Source organism: Echiichthys vipera, assembly GCF_963691815.1.
Source record: "Echiichthys vipera genome assembly, chromosome: 1".
Taxonomy (NCBI): Eukaryota; Metazoa; Chordata; class Actinopteri; order Perciformes; family Trachinidae; genus Echiichthys; species Echiichthys vipera.
In genome coordinates this window covers 37,279,576-37,303,741 of record NC_139826.1, presented here as the reverse complement: position 1 = coordinate 37,303,741, position 24,166 = coordinate 37,279,576, and the positions used below count along the sequence as shown (strand labels likewise).

At 45.2% G+C, this 24,166-nt stretch overlaps 1 protein-coding gene across 1 annotated transcript in view; it reads right to left on the bottom strand.

Moving 5' to 3' along the window:
* otog (otogelin) overlaps positions 1-24,166 on the bottom strand; it is a gene marked incomplete at both ends in the record, with an annotated part of 83,817 nt that overhangs the window by 41,602 nt on the left and 18,049 nt on the right. Inside the window, 12 exons of the mRNA XM_083920565.1 lie at positions 5,527-5,692; positions 5,941-5,984; positions 7,449-7,523; positions 9,921-10,086; positions 13,956-14,168; positions 14,281-14,405; positions 15,692-15,869; positions 17,381-17,513; positions 20,637-20,782; positions 22,108-22,154; positions 22,713-22,821; positions 23,045-23,170. Coding sequence (XP_083776691.1) covers positions 5,527-5,692; positions 5,941-5,984; positions 7,449-7,523; positions 9,921-10,086; positions 13,956-14,168; positions 14,281-14,405; positions 15,692-15,869; positions 17,381-17,513; positions 20,637-20,782; positions 22,108-22,154; positions 22,713-22,821; positions 23,045-23,170 — 1,528 coding nt within the window. The remainder of the gene's footprint in view (positions 1-5,526; positions 5,693-5,940; positions 5,985-7,448; positions 7,524-9,920; positions 10,087-13,955; positions 14,169-14,280; positions 14,406-15,691; positions 15,870-17,380; positions 17,514-20,636; positions 20,783-22,107; positions 22,155-22,712; positions 22,822-23,044; positions 23,171-24,166) is intronic.

The window sequence follows — 24,166 nt, the reverse complement described above, 5'->3', positions numbered from 1 at the left end:
ATCAGTCGAAAATGGTCTTAAAACGGCAACATTATCGCTTCATGCAATAATTTCTGTGGACAATTTATCATCCAGCAAAATGTGTTACCGTTACAGGCCTAAATACAGCGGGACGTTCCAGTGCCTCTCCTGGCAGAGCGTGTGCCTCATATGCAACGGTCGAGTCAAGCAGCAGCGGCCCAGGTTCGACCCCTGACCCTTTGCTACGTGTCGTTCCCTCTCTCACCTCCCTTTCCTATCAGTCTGGAGCTCTGCCTTCAAATAAAGGCAAAAAGGCCAAAAATAAAGCTAAAAAATATTGATTTGTTTCTTTATTCTGTGCTTTAAACACCAGTTTGCAACGCCTCAAAACAGCTCTTTACAGTTGTATACAGTATTTATGCACTGTAACCAAAACCTGATTCTGGTATGCAGCACGGTCCTGGACTGCACCTGAAAATCCAGGTTCATACAAGTTCAGCGGGGCTAATTGTCACAGAGTCAGGAATTAATGAATGAAAGAATGAATGGTCTACATTTTGATCATAAACAACGTGTGCCATTGTGAATGACAACACAATGGATTCTTCTGTCAGCACCTCAGCTGATTATTTCCCATTAAAGGTTTTTAAGTCCTGCTGCAGATGAATACCTTGCATTTGACTCGGAGTTGGGATTTTCTTTTCTTTTCATGAGAATAATCTTAGTGTGGTATTAAAATGACACAGCCAGGGGGAACACCTGCCTATCATCTGCTGTCAGGTGTTGGAAAGTAAACCAAAGTCGTAGACGTGAGACTGATGTGTAGCGTAACAGCAAACGCAGTGAGTAAAAAACAACTTCTTAAGTCAGTGAGGGATGCTCAATATAAGACTCATCTTATGTTCCTCACGGGATACAAGTCATTTCAAAGCGCTGTAGCTCTCTGAATAGATCCATAAATGATCTTGAACCACAGACTGCCGGATGATTTTCACTTAAAGGTACCTTTAGGGGGTTTGACCACTAGCAGCACAGTGTTTGTAAGAGTAAGTCCCTGTTTTGTTTGTTATAGGTGGGTTCCCATTAGGGGTCGAAAACCCAGAATGAGGAGGGTCTATCTCACTGAAACGCCCCTAATACGCATTTCCTCAAAGCAATTTCAGTCAAAAGCAACTGGACTTGGTTATTGCCAAGCATGTTGCCAATATTCTGGCACCACTGGTGGGAAACACCCCACACCACATCCAAAACTCCCCCTGCTGGACAATAGAGGGAATGCAGCTTTAAGTGGAGTCTCCCCCTGCTGGACATTAAAGAGAATGCAGCTTTAAGTGGCGTCTCCTCCTGCTGGACATTAAAGAGAATGCAGCTTTAAGTGGCGTCTCCTCCTGCTGGACATTAGAGAGAATGCAGCTTTAAGTGGCGTCCCCTCCTGCTGGACATTAAAGAGAATGCAGCTTTAAGTGGCGTCTCCTCCTGCTGGACATTAGAGAGAATGCAGCTTTAAGTGGCGTCCCCTCCTGCTGGACATTAGAGAGAGTGCAGATGGCACTTCACCACTTCAATGAAACAAACTGGGTCTGTTGTTGAAAAATTGACTGGTACTCACACAACTTCCTGTTTGTGGTTTGGATGTTGTCAAGAGATATAAAGTCAATAAACAAGTAGATTTAAACATACTGAAAGTATTGGAGCAACTATTGAAGAGAGGAATCCCTTAACAATACGATAGCCAATGGTCATTAAGTTTCATTCATACAAGGTTCAATCTGAGCCAGAAACAGAAACTAAAAGTCTGCCATTATAAAATCAACTTCCTCATTATTCTAAAAACTGTGAAAAACAAGTTTGTAACGATCGGACTCATGTTTGAACCTTTGAACCGTGTTCCCGTCACTGCGCTTGTTATTAACAGAGATCTCTTTGTCCATATTTACTGTCAAATTAGCTCACGAACTCTCAGGTTTCACAGAGTTATGAAACATTTGTACCATGACGGGAAACTCATCATCACAAAGGTCACGTTGCTTGGGGAGGACCAAATGAGTCACAACGACGCGGTCAACAGAGGTACCGACAGGACTACAGTGTGTCTCTGTACCTGTCTAACCTTTTCTCTGCCTTACTGTGTTTAACGCTGTGAGATGACACACAGACAGAAGATGTTTATAGACCGGGACTGACCTGAGAAATGAATAAGGTTAATTAGGGTGTAAATGTTGATTTCATTTGACGTAATAAAGCAAATTCATGTTTAAACATATAGATTGGAAATCAGCAGTTTGTATGTTCCTCCGCTGGCTTTGAAGTCGAATTCCAACGCAAAAGCCCGTGGTCTTTTTCAGCACTTACACACATCAAATAAGCCATCAAGTTTTTTTTGTATATGAACTATGAACGAGGAAATCCGGGAGAGTCGCTAACAGCTGGACGTGGCTAACACTGATTAGCTTGGGGCAGCACGGTGAAGGCATTCAAACGTCTATTTTAACCACTAATACTGCTGAAAATAACAGCAAACCTCTGCAGCAGCATGAGAAGAGTCCCTACACACAAAACAAAGCACCAATGGGCTCCTTCCTTTGGGATTGACTTTGGTAATCCACTTGAATGGACTTTACTATGAGAGGAGCTGGTACAGGGGCCAGTAGGTAAGTCTTTAAAACACTCTTTTAATAAACTCTGGCTTCACTAACTACGCTGTTGCTGCTTTGTCGTGTGTGTAGGGACTCTTCTCATGCTGCTGCAGAGGTTTGCTGTTATTTCAGCAGTATTAGTGGTTAAAAAAGACCTTTGAATGCCTTCACCGTACTGCCCCGAGCTAATCACTGTTAGCCACGTCCAGCTGTTAGCGGCTCTCCCGGATTTCCTCGTAAATAGTTCATACACGGAAAAAACTGTCTCCGTGGCTTATTTGATGTTTGTAAGTGCCGAAAAAGACCATGGCATGATTTTACGCCAGAAGTTAAAAGGTGATGATGAAATGAACCTAGCTGTGATAACTGGAGCCCTTCGATGTGCACGCTATCTGGTCTTTAAGTCTGATGTAACTTCCTTTCAAAATACTATTTCCAAACGCTTCGTCAAACAACAACAGTCAACCTTTCACGATCACTTCTTTCTTCAGTGAGACACTTTTCATCGATAAGAAAAAAGGTGTAATTACAATTTTAAAGTTTCTTGTCCCTCAGATCTGTTCAAACAACGGGGAACACAGAGCTGCGGCGCTGTAGAAGGATGATGCTTGGACCCTGAAATATTACTTTGAAAGGGCGTAATGTCGCGCCTTAAAGACCAGATTATTTTCTGCTGTTTGATTTTCTCACATTTCGGTTTCACCATAGCAGCTCGGGCCACGTACCAGAAAGATCACGAAGGCCGTGTGGACATGATTTTACATTAGAAGGAGGGAGAAATATCAGATTTAAAAACTATCTGTAGACAGTTGTCTTGTGGCTCTTTTGTTGGTTTCCTGTGTTCCCAAATAACCCTTTTAACAGGGATCCCCGATTATTTCATGGGACCTAAGGTTAATTTAATCTGACATAATTGTGCACGTTGTATCTTCAAATGTATGTTTAGCTGCGTGTTGGTTAACATTCTTATATTTTACTTTTTAATTATGTGTTCTCCGTTATATTACTGCATTTTAACCACTTGAATATTACTTTGTTGCACTTCTTCTTCTGTATATTCTGCGTTTAGGCGTGAAAGATTATCATTATTTATGTATCAAGTGTGTATCAGCGGCTGTGTCCTGCAGAACAGAGGGCCTCTGTCGTCAGCTATCTGATATATAATCTGTGCAACAGCGTCATAAACTCGAGTATGTTTTGCTAACCCCCGGTCCTGTGCATATTGTAATCGGGATGACTCTCGGTTGATGTCACAGAATGAAACCACTTAACCCTCCTTTCAGGCCGGCAGCCAGAGGGGATTACAGGGATCTGGTGACCACCTCACCGGATGGTTGTGAGGACTGTTGTCTCCAATAGATGATCTTAGACTGGTCAAAGAAATATGGCTGCCATAGAAGTAAAGAACATTCCTACAAAATAAAATGCCACAGCTTCACTGGCAATCTCAACAGATCGACACGTGGCTCAGAGAGAAGTCTTTAAACGACCGTTTCTGACCAATCTGAACAATTACAAATGGACTTTTACTAATACAGCTTTAGATGAGAGAGATCTGATGTTTAAAAGTCCACATTTTATTTTCTGATATTGTTGCATAGTTGCAGATTTTTGCGTTGATTTGTATCAAGTTTTTCTTTATAGCTCCTCTTCTGTTCATTTTTGATCTGTTTAATTTAAATGATCGTGGGGCAGACAGTGTTTGTATACTAAACTGAGCTGGAAAATGCTCCACAGGGAGCGCAGAGAGGTGTGTAAGACTGCCACTCTGCTTCCTGGGCACCTGCGATAAGGGCAGCGCAGAGAGGTGTATTAAACTGTGACTCTGCTTCCTGATCCCAACACTGGGTTGTCATGGTTTTAGACCGCTAACAACTGCGTCCAGGTTCTTAGATATGAGAGCGGCACCCTCCAAAGTAGGATGAATACCATCTCTCCGCAGAAAGACTGCCAATTATCTACGAAGCCCAGATTATTTGTCCTGATCTCTTTGCTCAAGAGATGATTCGCTGAATGAACCTGACAAGTATTATTATGACCAGCGGTTCAGCCAAAAAGCTCAAATTTTGGATTAAAACTGTGGGCCAGAGTGGGAATTGTAAAACAAAAACACAGTTTAACAGAACTCTGTGAATTATCAGAACTATCAGACACAGCGATTATTTTATCCATGACACAGCGCCGGCCTCCTGCAAAGGTTGTAGTAGTAGTATTAGTAGTAGTAGGAGGAGGTGGAGGAGGATTATTCCCGGCTAATGTGACATTTTTGGAGTCTTTAACCCGTCTGCAGCCCGACCCCCCTGCTGACCCCCCACTTCAATGACACAGTCAGTCTGAAACACTCAGAGTTTTAGATTTCACCAAACCCACACACCGTCCTCCACAGAGCTGGGTCTGTCTGACGTTCCTGCCTGTTATAGGGAAGGTTTCCGTTCCCACCGTACTCTACGGGGGAATTGTTTGGTCTCTGTAAATCATAAATAAGTCATAGAGTGTGGTCTCTACCTACTCTGTAAAGTGTCCTGAGATAACTTTTGTTATGATTTGGCACTGTAAATAAAATTGAATTGAATTGAATTTATTCGTGAAGAAAAGGCTCACGCTCTTCTGCAGAATGAACCGGATTTACCTTCAAGCAGAGGGGTGTTTGGGGGGTCGACTGCACACCATTAGCAGTGATTTGAGTTCCTTTCAGTATCTGTAACAACCTTTTTTACAAAAGCAACATTAGGGCGAGTAAGCCGCAAACAGGGCTGCACTGTTTGGAGACGGTGTGTGGCGTGTCATAAATCTGCAGGGTTGAAATTATTAAAATAAACACTTTAAATTGAAGATCTCTCGTATATCATGCACGCAAAAAACGCTGCAAAGTCAAATTTCAACAAACTTTGATTCGCAGCAAAATACTTTGAGGCAAGACGTCACTCACCCGGGAGGGCAGGTACACCCGGCCACGCAGGGCTCGTGCGCAGAGCAGGTGAGGTTGAGCAGGTAGGACTCGCAGGTGCGCTCGCAGGCCACGCCCCTCCCCGACAGGAGGCCGTCACCCTCCTCTGAGCAGTTCTGGTAAAGCTGACCAGCCGGACACAACGTAACTGTAAGATAAGAAGAAGAATCACAGGTTAGTGATGTTCCACCACGCCTCATCCATCCTCTTTTACCCGTGTGTGCCGTTGCTTCTTAGATTTAATGTCGGCTTTATAAAGTGGTTACAAAACTAGCATCAGCTTATCAGCCGAGACATGTAAGACCTGTCACAGAATATTTATCATTAGCGTGACACGTGGAACAAAGCATCTACTCACTTCATATCAGCTGAAGACATTTATAATTAGAGACTCACCACTGTCTGTTGTTTGTGACACCAGTTTGCCGTTCAGACAGAGTCTGCAGGGGAACAGAGAGTGATGATGATGATGATGATGATGAAGGTACATACAGAAAAGATACAGGAGGTTAACACATTAACATTAATGAAAATAAATGCAAGGACTTTTCCATCTTTTTTTCACATTTGAAAATATTTCTTCTTTCTCTCTCACACCACAGTTGGGATTTTATTTCTGACTGCTTGCTGGTGAGACACCAAGGACCAGAGTCCACTCAATAAAAATGGGCCCACGATCCATTTTTAAGTCCCCAGTCAACAGAGTAAACTGCATCAGAGCATTCATACTTCCTACGCTGGTCTGTCCAGCTCAGATGCTGTGTGCAGGGGCTATTTTATTTCAAACTTTCATTTACTTCGCCCACAGGGAGACACCAAATCTCTCTTTTGGGTCTCAAGGTGAAAAAGTGACAGCCATCGACCATAGCCTGTGACTGCACCTACCTGTCACTCAAAGCAGCCACGCCTTTTAGTTTAAGCCTTAATAAGATTTAAATGGATGAGTCATCATCTCATCTCATCTTCAGCCTCTTATCCGGGGTCGGGTCGCGGGGGCAGCAGCTTTAGCAGGGGACCCCAAACTTCCCTTTCCCGGGCCCAGCTCTAACTGGGGGATCCTGAGGCGTTCCCAGGCCAGTGTGGAGATCTAATCTCTCCACCTGGTCCTGGGTCTTCCCCGAGGCCTCCTCCCAGCTGGACGTGCCTGGAACACCTCCCTAGGGAGGCGCCCAGGGTTCATCCTTACCAGATGATCCTGAACCACCTCAACTGGCTCCTTTCAACGCGAAGGAGCAGCGGCTCTACTCCGAGTTCCTCACGGATGCTAAACTTCTCCCCCTCTCTCTAAGGGAGACTCCAGCCACCCTCCTGAGGAAACCCATTTCGGCGCTTATACCCGTGACCTCGTTCTTTCGGTCATGACCCAGCTTCCATAACCACAGGTGAGGGTAGGAACCAAAGAACACCTCCCTAGGGAGGCGCCCAGGGGGCATCCTTACTAGATGCCCATTTTTATTTTTATATAAACAGATGAGTTTCATATAAAAACTCAGATGTTATACAGGGAAATTAGCTGGAGAGATCAAAACAGTTTTTTTTGCACCAGGCTGTAAACATTTATTTCTGCTGGAAAGTTGGGCATTGTGACATGAAGGTCTATGACGATTGACCATAGATAGTATATAAAATGGATTTAGCCTACGTCAGTGTCAATCCAATCGTCCTCGCCTACGGGAATCGCCATCTTGTCAGACTTTGACTCCGCCTCATTTCCTCTTAACAAACATACAGACTAGAATGTGTTTTGTACGGGCCTTGAATAATTTTTAATGATGATGAAGTTTTCTTAAACTTCATCATAATTAACATGAAGTTATTGCCCTAAAAGATATAAAGAAATAAATACAAAAACAATGTTTTGAGGGTTCAGATCAGGAAGACAGAGACGGAGGAGAGGATCTTACTGAACACCTGCTGACGTCATGATCACATCTCCCGGTTCGTAATCTGCTCCGAGGAAACTGCAGGGACACTCGCTCCTGAAACAAAACACACCAATGAATGAAACCAAGCGCACAAACGAGAGATCGCTGATGTTATTATGTGACATACAGAGAAAACAGATGCACTGTTATGTGCAACTGTCAAAAGGAGTTCAGATCACTGCATCCCTAACCACGTAGGACTTTTCCCATAATCCCAATATGTTTAAGTAATGCATCATCATAGTCTAGGAGGAGATTCTCAGAACGTAGCCCATTCTCCACACCATTTGGCCGGTACATCTCATCTCATCTCATCCTAACCCGGGGTCGGGTCGCGGGGGCAGCAGCTTTAGCAGGGGACCCCAAACTTCCCTTTCCCGGGCCACATTAACCAGCTCTAACTGGGGGATCCTGAGGCGTTCCCAGGCCAGTGTGGAGATGTAATCTCTCCACCTGGTCCTGAGTCTTCCCCGAGGCCTCCTCCCAGCTGGACGTGCCTGGAACACCTCCCTAGGGAGGCGCCCAGGGTTCATCCTTACTAGATGCCCGAACCATAAAATGATAATTTTTAGATATGCTTTACTGTGGTCCGGGTGTGATATCATTCATTTAAAATATTATTTGATTATCTTGCAGGTTGGAAAATAAAATGGAATGCAACAAACAACAACAAAGAATTCAGCTCCATAAAAGCAGGAAAATACTCTGACAGGTAAGGGCGCCAAGTCACCTAAAACCCATAGACTGTATAAAAAATGGATGTAGCGTCTCCACTGAGGTCTGTGCTCTCAACTTGATCCAATCGTCCTCGCCTACAGGAGTCTCCATCTTGTCAGACTTTGACTCCGCCTCATTTCCTCTGACCAAAAAAGGGCATGTATGTGACGTTGGGGGGAGGGAGATACGTCCATCTGGCTGACGTTTACCTCCGAGGAGAAGTGAGGGCCAGAGGCTAGCTGTCACTATTCATAAACTTTAACCTCCAATAAGAAGCAGTGAGGGCTTGCTAAAACCCAATCATCTTCCCTAGCAGCCAGTCCCTTGCCAAGGAGTTTTGTGGATATTTTATTGAATATATTAAAATCTGTGCAAAATTAGTTAGATTGACATTAATGAACCGGCTGTACAGACAAAACGGTTGTCATAGAAATGTTCTGCAGATCGTACTCGCCAGGATCAGGAAATAAATATGTTGCCACCACTAGAACATATTCAGAGAATGACGTCATGGTGTCTGTTAAAACAAGAGTTGTGAAACTTTATTTGCGGTTAAGGGCATATTAGCATAATTCGTGAGCACCATATCACTCCTAGTATTAAGAGCTCTGTTAAACCATGTGCTTTATTAATGATTACATTTGAGTATATACTTATAATGATTATAAAAATATATATAAATGGGTAAGAATCGAATGTAAAAGTAGTAAGTTAAGGCCCAGTTAGAAGCACGGTGTGTCCACTTGTCAACTGTTCTTAGATAATACCTACAGAGCAAAACCCTTTAAACGTAAAGCTGGTCCAGTACCTCCTCTGTTGGGTCTCACGCAACAGAAAGCAGAAGGCTTTTAATTAGACGTCCAAAGATAAACGTGGACCCCCTAAATCCAAAATGACACATCAGGCTCTGGTGGCGTAAAGCAGACTCTGCACAGTTTGTTCATTATTGTGTGAAGAGTTATGTTAAAGGGCGCTTTGTGTTACTTTAAACAGAGTGTTACAAGTAAGGGGATAGGGGACAGATAAGCAGGGTTTAGGGGTGGAAATCAGTGCTCAAAGGTGTCAAATCCAAAACAAACCTCCTTCCAAAAACGTTGCTTGTTTAGACTAAATTCTGTTAAATAAAACAGGGGGGAAAAGTCAGTGGATGTACGTTCTGAGAGCCCTGTAACATATAGTTCCAGCGCCACACATCGGCCTCTGTGCTGCAAATTCTTTCTCACTGGTTATCAGATACCTGTGCCGTCCCCGGCCCCGAGCGGGAATGAAAGGGGGGTTTCACGGTGAATTCCTCGATGTAACCCTATCACATGGTAAGTAAGGCACCGCGCTGCACTAGGATGTAAGAACCTGGGACATTTAAGAGGAATTAAGCTGCATGTCTTCGAGGGCAGAGCTGCCTGAAAGGGAGAGCACAATTACTGAGGTCCTCTGGCTCTGTAACGTCTGCGGGGAAAGACACTTAAAGGCTGACCTAAACTTCACAGCAGATACAAATATCACTTTGAGCGGATTTGTTTGGTGGAGGGACTCCAGCCAGTTAGCAGTTTAACAGCTTTTACAGCCTCCCACAACAGCAGGATGCTCCCCGCTGCCTCCTGAACGCTTCAAATGACTTAATGTTGTAGAAAGTCCTTGTTGCGATGAGAAGCATCACATCTCACTGCTTGCGTTGCTTTTTTTGTGCACAAGACTTTTGTTTTCTTGATTCGTTGTTGTTCGCCATGCACTTACCTGTGCACGCAGGTGTGTGTTCGGTGGTTGTAGAAGGATCCCTGCGGGCAGACGCAGCCCTCCTCGCACTCCTCCCCACAGTGCTGCGGGACGGAGAGGGCGGAGCAACGGCGCTGGCAGGACGACACGCAGGTGCCGTACTGCATGGTGGCGGGACAGCTGGCGGCTGGAGGGAAGATTCAGATTTCCGTATTACCTCATGATTATACATCTGCTCAGTGTGGCTTATAACATAATAATATATAACACACACGGTGTCCCAACAAATATAAACCTGCAATAGCTGATTTTTTTAGAGGCAACTGAAACACAAAATAGTTGCTTTATTGTTTTTACTTTTGCTTCATTTATCGGCTTTTATGGTCCTGCGAAAACACTATGTAGTTTGAAAAGTGCTTTATGAATAAATGTATTATAATCATTATTATTATTAATTCATTCATTCATTCAGCTTCAATCGCTTGTCCCTGTCGGGATCTCGGGGGGGCTTGAGGCAATCCCAGCTGACATCAGGTGTGAGGCGGGGTCCACCCTGGACAGGACGCCAGTCTATCACAGGACACATAGAGACGAACAGAGACAGACAACCATTCACACCTACGGGTGATTTAGAGTTATCAATGAACCGAACACCTGCACGTCTTTGGACTGTGGGAGGAAACCGGAGAACCCGGAGAAAACCCACGCAGACACAGGGAGAACATGCAAACTCCACACAGAAGGGCCCCAGCCGGGATTCAAACCCTCTTGCTGTGAGGCGACAGTGCTAACCACCACACTTTATTATTATTATTATGCTTATTATTATTATTATTATTATTATTATATATTATTATAGCAGCAGGCAAGTTGGGGTCTCTTCTTTCTAACTCCACACCTCTAGATGTTTTTTCTTTTTCAGACTTATTCAAACCAAACCAACACTGACTCAAATGACATCATTGCGCATTATGTCATTGTGTTCAAAGATGCATCAATATTCCCTTAGATCGATAAACAGACTTTTATGCGTTAAACTTATCTTAATATATTGACATCATCTGAAGAAATAAATAATCTAAATAAAGCTATAAATGAATGAGTGGTGGTAAACACTGTCGCCTCACAGCGAGAAGGTCCCAGGTTCGCATCCTGGCTGGGGCCCTTCTGTGTGGAGTTTACATATTCTCCCCGTGTCTGCGTGGGTTTTCTCCGGGTTCTCCGGTTTCCTCCCACAGTCCAAAGACGTGCAGGTGTTCGGTTCATTGATGATAAATCACCCGTAGGTGTGAATGGTTGTCTGTCTCTGTTCGTCTCTATGTGTCCTGTGATAGACTGGCGTCCTGTCCAGGGTGGACCCCGCCTCACGCCCGATGTCAGCTGGGATCGGCTCCAGCCCCCCAAGACCCCGATAGGGATAAGCGGTGGAAGATGAATGAATGAATGAATGATATACTTTCTGATGATACCGACAGTTTGAGACAGTTTGTCTCCTGCAGTACAAATGTGTTATATTGTCCTATTGAACTTATGAATGACATTATTCTAGAAGGGTACTGAGTGATATTTCTGCATACTGGGGTCCATAGACAGTGTTGGATACTGGGGTCCATAGACAGTGATGGATACTGGGGTCCATAGACAGTGTTAGATACTGGGGTCCATAAACAGTGTTGGATACTGGGGTCCATAAACAGTGTTGGGTACTGGGGTCCATAAACAGTGTTGGATACTGGGGTCCATAAACAGTGTTGGGTACTGGGGTCCATAGACATTGTTGGATACTGGGGTCCATAAACAGTGTTGGGTACTGGGTTCCATAGACAGTGTTGGGTACTGGGGTCCATAAACAGTGTTGGATACTGGGGTCCATAAACAGTGTTGGGTACTGGGTTCCATAGACAGTGTTGGATACTGGGGTCCATAGACAGTGTTGGATACTGGGGTCCATAAACAGTGTTGGATACTGGGGTCCATAAACAGTGTTAGATACTAGGGTCCATAGACAGTGATGGATACTGGGGTCCATAGACAGTGTTGGATACTGGGGTCCATAAACAGTGTTGGATACTGGGGTCCATAGACAGTGTTGGATACTGGGGTCCATAGACAGTGATGGATACTGGGGTCCATAGACAGTGTTGGATACTGGGGTCCATAAACAGTGTTGGATACTGGGGTCCATAAACAGTGTTGGATACTGGGGTCCATTACCAGTGTTGGATACTGGGGTCTATAAACAGTGATGGATACTGGGGTCCATAAAGAGTGTTGGATACTGGGGTCCATAGAGAGTGTTGGATACTGGGGTCTATAAACAGTGTTGGATACTGGGGTCCATAAACAGTGTTGGATACTGGGGTCCATAAACAGTGTTGGATACTGGGGTCCATTACCAGTGTTGGATACTGGGGTCTATAAACAGTGTTGGATACTGGGGTCCATAAACAGTGATGGATACTGGGGTCCATCAACAGTGTTGGATACTGGGGTCCATTCCCAGTGTTGGATACTGGGGTCCATAGACAGTGATGGATACTGGGGTCCATAAAGAGTGTTGGATACTGGGGTCCATAAACAGTGTTGGATACTGGGGTCCATAAACAGTGTTGAATACTGGGGTCCATTTACAGTGTTGGATACTGGGGTCCATAGACAGTGTTGGATACTGGGGTCCATAAACAGTGTTGGATGCTGGGGTCCATAAACAGTGTTGGATACTGGGGTTCATAAACAGTGTTGGATACTGGGGTCCATAAACAGTGTTGAATACTGGGGTCCATTTACAGTGTTGGATACTGGGGTCCATAGACAGTGTTGGATACTGGGGTCCATAAACAGTGTTGGATGCTGGGGTCCATAAACAGTGTTGGATACTGGGGTCCATAGACAGTGTTGGATACTGGGGTCTATAGACAGTGTTGGATACTGGGGTCCATAAACAGTGTTGGATACTGGGGTCCATAAACAGTGTTGGATACTGGGGTCCATAAACAGTGCTGGATACTGGGGTCCATAAACAGTGTTGGATACTGGGGTCCATGAACAGTGTTGGATACTGGGGTCTATAGACAGTGTTGGATACTGGGGTCCATAAACAGTGTTGGGTACTGGGGTCCATAGACAGTGTTGGGTACTGGGGTCCATAAACAGTGTTGGATACTGGGGTCCATTAACAGTGTTGGATACTGGGGTCCATAAACAGTGATGGATACTGGGGTCCATAAACAGTGATGGATACTGGGGTCCATTAACAGTGTTGGATACTGGGGTCCATTAACAGTGTTGGATACTGGGGTCCATAAACAGTGTTGGATACTCGGGTCCATAAACAGTGTTGGATACTGGGGTCCATGAACAGTGTCGGATACTGGGGTCCATAAACAGTGTTGGATGACATAAACTGGGTCTGACTGTAAAGCTGAGACTCTCGTGTGATGATGTTAGTCCCCACAGGAGACATTTCATTGTAGTGGGCACGTTTTTGATATAAAATGATCTGTTGTGACCTCGAGGATAATCACATGAAACTTTACAAACACAAACTAGAGACCTGGAGCATTCGGAGGATGGACGGATTTCCTATCAATACTGACAATAAGGGGGTTTTCTGAGCAGTTTACATAACACAAGTGCTCACCATGTCATCACTGAAAGATGCAATTCTTGCTGAAATCTCCAAATGTCAAACGTTTTTGATCCCAAATCACAGCATGGACTTTTTTTTAATGTGTTCCTTAAAGTCTGGGAGTCTTAATGTGGGATTTCGGAGGGACTCTAACGTAGTTTTATCGCTTCTTAAGTGACAAAATCTAATTAAAGGAAAGGTTTCATGTTTCAAAATGTGTCACCTGTTTAAAGGAAGGCTTGGCATCCTATATAACCTTCATTTCAAGAACTTCATTCAACATCCAAGCACTTTTCAATCAAGGATTTCCGGCACCCATGATATTTCCAGGATGGCGCCCTTTGGCCGCGTGCCTTCCTCCAACGCATCATTATAACACCTTTCATGAATACAGCTGTAACAGTCGGAGGAAAATCTTGATTGCTCACCACATTCGGGTATCTGCGATCGAAAGTCAACGATGACAGAGAATCTGCGGCAGTGGCGAGCGTAGTGGGCCAGCGCGGAGCAGAGGCAAGGCGTCCCGCACTTGCAGGTGTCTGAGCGGCACTGCTGATGGAAGGATGTCGGGCTGAGGTACTCGTGGCAGGCGGAGAACAGATCCTGGTTCAGCACGTCACACATCTCCGAGGCATAGGCCGCTGAGCAGTATGTTGAGTGGAGATATAAAATTCAAAAAGATACTTGAGCGTAAAATACAACGTTGTGAAAGTCTAATTTTCCACTCCTGAAAAAGAGAGAGGAGGAACTGACCGGCCTGCTGGTGTGTGTCACAGGGGTCCAGCTGAGGCGTACTTAGGCTGGTCGGGCAGGCTGACGAGACTCTCCAGGCGTTTCCAAACAGCTGAGGAGTGCTCTCTATCATCCCCGACGGAGATCTGCAGGAAAAACCGGAGCACAAAGATCCGTTAACAACAACATGGAGCTGGAAAACAAGATTCGCTCATTTTCTCTTTTATATAAACATGTGTTTAGACTCCACTTTGGCCCATAAGATAAAATGCATAAAAGTAAAAAAAACCTCTTTCCTACTAACTAAACTATTTCCTATTGTCACTTGATGTAGCACTTGGAGTAGATCAGCTTATTTGGTGAAGGTGGTTTGACTTTTTTTGTACCCATATGCCTGTCTGCACTTAGTGTAAGTTGCTTTGGACAGAAGCGTCAACTGAATAAATGTAATTGGGCTGAAACCATGCATTGAGTCTCAGAGTCATCCTATACCCGAGTATCCCCGTGTATGCGGGGACTGTTCCTTTAAAGCAGGGCTGCCCAACCCGGCTCCTGGAGGGCCACTGTCCTGCAAGTTTAAGGTTTCTCTCTGCTCCGACACACTTGAGTCTAACGATGTTCAAACCTGTGACGAGCTTCAGCTGCTTGATAACGAGCACATCATTAGAGTCAGGTGTGTTGGAGCAGAGAGAAACCTAAAACATGCAGGACAGTGGCTCTCCAGGAGCAGGGTTGGGCCGCCCTGCTTTAAAGGCATCTGTGCTCTCTGTGTCACTGCAGCCGGGGAATGACTCCCACAGCACTGTAGCGTTACGTTCTACCTATATATAGTATAGTACAGGAAGTCCTGACGTCGTTTAAAGACAGTTTCTTAATACGGCTGCTTGAATATTTCTCTGCTGATTGAGCGTTAAGGTCAGTAAAACCCAAAGAAAATGTTAAAAACACAACAGAAGTCAGCGTTTGGCACCAAAGATGAAGACAAAATATAAAACAGAGGATTCTGCAAAGTCTTTTCTGGAGATCTTCAGACAAAGTGAGTTCCCGTTTTCTCTTCAGTAGCGTACGACCCCTTCAGCCACCGACTGTGATGTATATCCATTTACAGCTGTTACAGACAACATCCGCCCTTTATGGTCGGCCATTACCACGCGGTACACTGGAGCCCCTATTCCGCTAACAGTAAATTCCTTGTTGAAGTGGCGTGTCCAGTTGGGCGCTCATCTGGCCCGCCTAAAAGAGCTGATCAGAGAGCGAGGCTTTTGATGCCGGGCCGCCGAGCCAGTGTGCATTACAGAGAGAGAGGGAGCACTTCACCATCACCTCCCTCTCTGCCTCTGAAACAGGAGTACGCTCTCCCTTTTTATCATCGGAGGGGGGAGGTTGAGGGAGGGGGCGGGAGGGGTCAAAGGTCGGCCCGGCACACACTTACAGAAAGTCATCTTGAATGTTGCCGTTGAAGGTGCCGCACAGGCCCACTGTGTCGTCCTTCCACGGCTCGTCGGCCTGCAGGTAGAGGCGAAAGTCCTTCCAGCTGTACTGCAGACGCAGGCCAAACGCCGTCTTCACCTGGAGGAACATGGACGACAGCTCCTGGATGTGGAAGATGTCTGCGGAGGACGTGAGAGGGACAGGGATGAGATAAAAACGCATTCACTTCTGCACAGAACATTTTTTATATTCTGAAACCACGTTGAGTTTACATCCAGATTTAAAAGCAATTTTCGTCCCTGTTTTTTTTTTTTTTGCTGGTGCATCGATCAGTGGGATGACAGCAGGATTGTACTGCATCACCAACACTCATGCACATGCACGTGATACAAACAGAACAGGGACCTGCTCATAGATACATAACTCCGCAGCACTAATAAGCCAAGTTTCCATTTAACACTTCCTGTATGGTACTTTTAGAACCGTACGTAATGCGTGGAAGTTCCACTTTGACAGTTCTTCAAGTGCACTTTGCCTTGTTGGAGGTCCAAAAATTCGGACTTCCCATGGCATATGAATGAAGCATTTCTCTCTCAACATGTGTCAGGGGAGGAGGGAGCTCAGAGGTCAGGTCAGGGGGAAGAAGGTGCAACTTTGGAGGGAAGCGCTAAGTGCCCTAACTGAAAAATGCCAGAATGGTAAGAATCGCTTTAATCAGTTTGGGATTGTACATCAAAATGTAATATATTTTTTTTTCTTTATGGAAGCACTTTGTATTTCAATTATACATGAAAGGTTCTTCACAAACAATGACTGATTGATTGATTGATGAACTTTTAAATGGAGTCAGGAATGCAAAGTACTTTGTCAGAACCTGAGATTTATAACAAACTGTGGATCAGTCACTCATCGCTGTGTTCTCTGCACTAACGTAAGCTGGTTATCGTTATATGCACGTCGCTTCAGTCACTGGTGTTATACCTCTTTATTTATCTTCATTCATCATTGGAAACACGGAGGTTACAATCTCCGCTCAATGGACATTGTGCTAATGGTTGTTCCAAAAGTCCGAACACAGTTAGGAAATAAAGCGTTTAAGTTTTCAGCACCTGTTGCTTGGAACAATCTTCAAACTGAACTACATCTTCAAAACCTTGTACCCTTGACTGATTTTAAAGATCTGGTGAGAACCCTGGAGTCCAGGCTCTCTGCATGCCATTGTTTTAAATAAGTATGTTTTTGTTTAGCTAATTATTCTCTGTCTGATTTTCATACAGTAACTGTGTTGCTGCTGTCTTGACCAGGTCTCCCTTGTAAAAGAGACTGGGACTAACCTGGTTAGATAAAGGCTGAATTACATTTAAAAAAACTGTTTATGTAACAGAACATAAACTGTTGTTAGCGTTGTTTTTATTCCTTAATGTGCCAAAGTATCAGATCATTCTCACACAGTTCATCACAAAACACACAAAAGGCTGTAGACTCCATCAGGAGGCCGTAATACTCAGAGGGAAGGCAGTTTGTGCAGCACAATGCAAACGCTACCCAGTAAAGTATTTGGGAACATTTCCGTTCAATAGCACAGCTGTCACTCAATCTGTCTCTGCCATGACACACTCGTGAGTGCTGAAAGAAGTCTGGCGCTCGATGTGAACAATGTTAGGAAGGTGATAAAAGGTGAGGGAGTTACCGTCAGAATAGGGCAGGGAGATGCGGTACTGTCCCGCCATGAAGACCTCGCCAACGTGACTCAGGGTGATCTCTGTTCTCGGATCCTCGTCAATAACCAGGTTAACTGATTGGATGCAGGCCCCGTCCATGTTCTGCAATTGAGACAAGATGGTTTGATAACGCATGCTGGCCTTCTTCCAAACAACAGCAGCAATTCAGATACAGGACACACAATGGAAGTGAGATAATGGGAAGAGAGACAGCTTTGTATTTTCAGAAACTTCCAAGCCAATTCATTCTTAAAGAGTGTGTTCAGACAGAGACCACTTGTGTTTGTTTGTCCTCAACAGCCAATGAACTGTTCCAACTGCTTTACTTCTTCTGTCCTGTCTCATACTTTGGGAGCCTCTCTCCGCATTGCTCTCCAATTTAAAATCCCGGAATTGGTCAACTGGTCTCTCAACGCAATAGACAGAATCTTCTCAACGAGAAGCTCAGGCTCGGAGGAACCTTTCGGCCCTGACGTAACGTTTGCAGCCGGTTACACGATCGACTCTTGGGAGCAGTGGAGGGTCGTGTTCCTGGCAATTCTTTCCGTTGAGGACATCGAAGATATCTACATATTCAGAACCATGATAACAGACTTTCTGCTGACAGGATTAAGCACTGCCCTGGTGTATCAGAAAATTCAGAAGCCGGTGACAGCAGTCCAAAGCCCCATGAAGCTGACCGACACGATGGATGGAAGGAGTTGAGCTGTAAGCGCTCAGACTGTAGCTATTAACCACTATTGGATACCACCTTGTGACACTTTACACCATAACCTGGGAACCATCTTGGATCGAGCTGTCAGTGAACAGACGGCGGTTATTGAACAGCGAATGGAAAAGATCATTGAGGAGTTGGTAGCTTTGCAGAGGCGTATGGATCAAATTGGAGACCGGGATGGACATTCAGAGTAAAGTCGTGTCTACCGAAATGCAACTGCTCGTCCTAACCATAACAATCACAATCTAATCTGCATTCTGAACCCTATCTCTGTAGCTGCCCTGACCAAGGCCGCTGCTGGAACAACTCCTCCAGGAGAACGCTGCGGTGAGATGCTCTCATTACTTCCTCCCTCCCTTTCTTCAAAGACTCCCGTTGGTTGTTGACTCCGGCTGGGACCCAATCAAGGACGTCTCCATGGCAACTGGCTGTGTTGCTGTGTCGACCCGAATGGGTCCCTGGTCGAGGCAACTCTACAGGCCGATATCCCACACGCATCCATGGGCACTTACATAAATATATGCAACACAGACCGTCATTCAGGTGAAGACGTCCATCTAAAGTCTGACTCGCAGTTAGATCCAAGCAAAAGTCAAAGTCTATCTATCCCCTGTTCTCAAGATGTTTTCACTTAAGACTTCTATACAATCTTTGCAAAATCAGGTTCGGACATCTTCCTGAGTTTCTCTTTCACACAACAAGAGACTGTCCGTGTCAGACGCGTTCTCATTTACTGGAAATACTCTGTTTGGTTAAGGCGAGGGGTGGCGCCTGGTCAGAGCGTGCAGGAGGCAGGACATGAAACAGATTAAACCGCGGTCCCATAGCCGGTTCACAATTGGGTTCCTGAATCTCCTGTTAAACATTTTCGTTGGCATCTTTTTGTAAATGACACTTTTTTTTCACCCTCTGATGTTGTGAATACTCCGGACAGTGACCTGCTCTGGGTTCAATCGGACATTCAGGGCGCACTCACACTGTCCGCCCGTACCGTGCCCCGGGCTTTAGGGTACTTGTTCCCCCCTCCCCCTCCCCTGCAGCCCAGGACCATTTGTACTCACACTACCTGTGCCTCGTGCGAATGCTTCTTGCTGCCTGTACGTCATCACGCCGTAACACGTCACACGCATTGATTGACGTCATCGCGAATGCGTCCGTAGACCTCAGAGTTTTTGTGCGTCTTGTCGACTGTTTTTGAATATTTTCATCAACCTAATCTGCGGTAAACACTCCACCTCCGCATCACACCAATGAGAACCTTTCACCGCCATTGTTGTTGTTGTTGTTAAATGTCCGCGCACGGTTCGTCTTTTTTTTTTCTATGTCCGAACAGGCGCACATAAAATGACGTCAGAGCCGCTGTAGGCCTCGGGCTCGTACACGTGTGCACGCTCGTGATCGTACATGTGCAAACGTGCTTTACAAAGCCCACCTCTCCCAAACGGGCCGTGGCCGGCAAGCGTGCCGCAGCTAGGAGTGGTGCGGTTGCACTCACACTGGTCAAACAAACTAGACTTTAGCCGTAAAACCTGTTTGGGCACGGTACAGAAGGACAGTGTGAGTGCGCCCTAAAAAAACTTTAGGGTAAAGACTGTTTGATGTCTGATCCAAATGATTTGGACATGTGCATTCTCACGTGCATCAGCTCTAGGTAATACATCAGTTCGGTGTTGCGGTGCATTTGTAAAAGTGGCTGCAGCTCAAACACTGACAGACATTTCTGTCATTGGCCACTCTGCCGCTTGGGATATTTTTAAAGTAAGGAAGCCGGCGCGTTGCTGACAGTAAGCGATCTGCCTCTTATGAATCGTCTCTTTCATAAGTGGCAGAGCCCCATAGCTGAAAGGTTTTAGCACCCCCCTCCTCTTTTTACTCTTCCCATCATTCACCTCCTGTTTTTCGCATAACCTTCTCTCTGTCCAAGTCCCCCGCCCCTCCAGTGCCTCTCTTCACCACCCTCCTCACTACAAAGCCGTCCACAGCTCTGTCACTCAGGCCAGATAAGGTAATCCTGTTCAGTTGGCTGTTAGAGGTCTCGGGCCTCTGCTCTGATGAGTGGGACATCCTATATCTCGCCCTCCTCCCCTCCATCACACCCCCTGTTTGCTGAGCAACTCAAAGGCTGCTGGTGAATTGAAGGCTTGGAGAGAGAGAGAGAGGGAGAGAGGGAGAGAGGGAGAGAGGATAGGAGAAGAAGCTCTCAGCCTTTTGTTTGCTGCCCCCGGTTTGATCGACAGCGCTTTCATTTCTGTGAGTCGCAGCATGGCTCTTGAACAAAAATGACCTGGTCTCAGCAGGGATTATAGAGCACTTAAATTATGATATGATCTACATGACAGACAAATTGCATAAACCTGTAAGCCGAGACGGGCGAACACTTGCAGAGGCTGATTGTGGAAGTGGAAGAGTTGTGCAAGAGTTTTCCGACATGTAGAGAAGTTTGATTCAAAAGCACTAAAACAATTTTGTAGATGAATAAAAAAGAACGCAGGTTGAGCGTAACTCACAGCTCCACAGGGGGCGTTCTGGACGGTGACGGTGAACTTCCCCGAGTTGCGACTTTTGGCGAGCACATACTGACATGTTGCAGGGAAGGTGAAGAGCCGCCCGTCAAAGGATTGAAAATACATATCTCCAGTCACCGAGCACTCGCCTGCAGAGAGAGTGAGAGACAGTTTCCACGTATTCAATCATTCATCGAAGGGAAATTTCAACTTCGAACCGCAGTCTGGTCTCTACAGGACACACATCACACCTCAAAAGAAATCAATGAATGTTCTTTTAAATGTTTTGATTTCCTGAGTTAAAGTGTAATTCATTTGGTAATCAACGTTAATGGACTTTACTATGAGAGGAGCTGGTACAGGGGCCAGTAGGTAAGTCTTTAAAACACTCTTTTAATAAACTCTGGCTTCACTAACTACGTTGTTGCTGCTTTGTTTTGTGTGTAGGGGCTCTGCTCATGCTGCTGCAGAGGTTTGCTGTTACTTTCAGCAGTATTAGTGGTTAAATAAGACTTTTTTAACCACTAATACTGACCTTCCTTTCTTGTTCCCTAACTAAGATGCTTCTCCTTCCTTCCCTTGCTACACTAACTAGATTGCTTCAGCAACTTCATTGAGAGCAGACCTGGTTCTGACATCTGTCTCTTCAAAGTAAGTCCTCTTATTGGAACTGACAGTCCCCTGGGAGGACCGAATGGAAGAGGCCAATGAGCGTAAGCGGCTCAAATACCAGGAGCTCATCGAAGACTGCCGGAGGAGAGGCTGGAAAGCCCACTGCGAGCCAATAGAGGTGGGTTGTCGGGGCTTTGCTGCACGCTCCCTGTGCAGGGCCTACAGCCTTCTTGGCATCTCGGGTGCTGCTCGGAGGAGAGCCGTCAAGTCCGCCACAGAGGCTGCAGAGAGAGCCTCCAGGTGGATCTGGATTAAAAGGTCCGAAAAGAGGGCTAACGCTGATGGGGCACAGGCCGGAGATCTTAATCACCCCGGCTGGGTCGCCTGAGGGAAGGTGTCTGATGTTGAGAGACCCGAAATGCCCGTTGATCTCAGGTAATAACATCACTGATGATGTGTCCCAGCGCATCCTAGGATGTATCTACACACTTCCATTTTCTTTGTTTCTTACTTCCTTCTTCTCGTCTCTTGAACTAGGATGCTTTGACCTTCCTTGCCCTTGCTCATCCTTCATTGCCTTGCTCCCTATCTAGGAAGCATCCTACACTGTGTCCTTGCACCATTCTGAGGGAGCTTTTTTCAGCTTTCTCCTTTTTTCCTCCTTAACTAGAAAGCATTTCTCTTCCTTTCTTCCTAATTAGGGAGTGTTGGTGTTGCAGTAGTATGAGGTAGGAGGCATTTTCCTTCTGTGACCTTTGCTATGATTGTCCCTCCTTCCTTGCTTCCTAACTTTAGAGTTTTACATGCATAGTTTATAGAAGCTTGAGGAAAAAAAAGGCTTGCATCTTTGGGTTAAACAAACCTGGGCAGCTGTAGTCGGTGCAGTTCCACACTCCACCCACGCATGTGCTGAAACAGAAAGCAGAGACGTCCACAGGTGGGGAACATGAAAGGCTGAGCTAATCAGCACAATCACTGATAGAAACTGGACACACTGAGTCCAGGTGGTCAGATCTGAAAAGATTGGCCTCACATGTGACCATCTAAGGTTCATCTGAGCTCCAAAAGGGGGTATTAACATAGAGGTTAATAATAACAAAACAGAGATTACAGAGATGTTATTGGAAAACCGTAAAAAGCATTAAGCTGCTGTTTTTATTTTTTAATTTTAATTTTCTTCTTAAAGATTATTTTTTTGGCAGTTTTCCAAGTATTTACTGAACAGGACAGACAGGAAATGGGGTGAGAGAGAGAGAGAGAGAGAGAGAGAGAGAGGGGAGACATGCAGCAAAGTGCCAAAGGTCGGAGCCGAACCCGTGGCCGCTGCCCCGAGGACCCCAAGCCTTTTCACATGGGGCAACTGCTCCGCCCACTGAGCCACCGGCCGCCCCAAGCTGGTGTTTTTATGAGATAAGAAGACGGTACTTCAACAGGTAAATCAGAGCAGAGAGGTTAAACAGTGCTCACCAGTTGTTGCATTCCTCCTGCAGCGTCTGTCCAGATGGGTAAAACATGCCGTGGAACTCACAGGGACAGTCGGACGGCGTCACACAGCCTCCGTCCTCGAATATTAGACCTGAGGAGACAGACAGATAAGAAACACAGTTAAAAACATCACAATACAGACAATGTATACAGGCTATTCTCTCTAGTCTATTCTAATAAATGTATAGAGGAAGGTGGTTGAACAGGTAGTTTATTTTGAGGTCAGAAGACAAGACAGAAAGTGTATTAAAGGTGCATTTGCAGGAAGCTTTTTTCAGGTGACTAGCTCTAATAGAATCTGAATAGAAACTCACCATCAGGACAGTAGCATCCGTCCAGACAGGCCAGCTTGCTGTCGATGCATGTCCGCTCCAGGTTGCAGGACGCCGGGCAGCAGCTGATGCATTCCCTGTACTGCAGACCCAGGGGACACTGCTTTGCTGGTCGCAAAAATGAAACACAACATGTCAAAACCTTTCTAATGAAAAGACAACAGAGACATTTGCCAAATAACAAACTGCTTAACAACACTGGAGCCCAGTTGAATCCACCCCTCTGAAACAAGTGTTGAATAATCGCCATGAATGCATTTAGCTTAATTCAAAGTTCTGTTTGTTGCAGGAGTTGCAAATTTGTGTCTCCAGTGTTAAATGTATTGTTCATCTAATTACAGATCTAAGCATTTGGTAGTAACTTTCTAAAACGGATTAACAGTAGTAGTAGTGGAACAGTAGATCTGCTACAGATGACCTTGGCAACAGTACAACAAAGCACCAATGGGCTCCTTCCTTTGGGATTGACTTTGGTAATCCACTTGAATGGACTTTACTATGAGAGGAGCTGGTACAGGGGCCAGTAGGTTTGCTGTTATTTTCAGCAGCATTATTGGTTAAAAAAGACCTTTGAATGCCTTCACCGTGCTGCCCTGAGCTAATCACTGTTAGCCACGCCCGGCTGTTAGCGACTCCAGGATTGCTCCGTTAATAGTTGATACAGGGAAAAAACTGTCTCTATGGCTTATTTGATGTTAGGTGCCAAAAAGACCATGGGACGATTTTGCGCCGGAATTAAAAATAAAAATTTGGGTTATTTTCAAAGCTAACTTCTGTTCCTTAACTAAGTTTCTTACTCTGTATTGACATTATCTCGTAATTGTAACTTCCATATTTTGAAATTAACATTTCATTAAGAAGAAAAAAAATCTATTTTTCTTATTTCATTGCAACAAGATGTTTTTTCTACGGAGCCCCTGAGGTCCCAAAAGATAATATTTTTTTATTTTGTTCGCACAGGATAATAACTATCACGGTTTGGTACTGTAGGGGTTCCGTAGTTTTCCTATTACCCAAAGAGGAGAAAACAAGCACTTGAATGAATCTGGTGTAGTGTTTGCGGCTGAAACGTGCAGCTTTGTGGCACACGGTATAAAACACCTG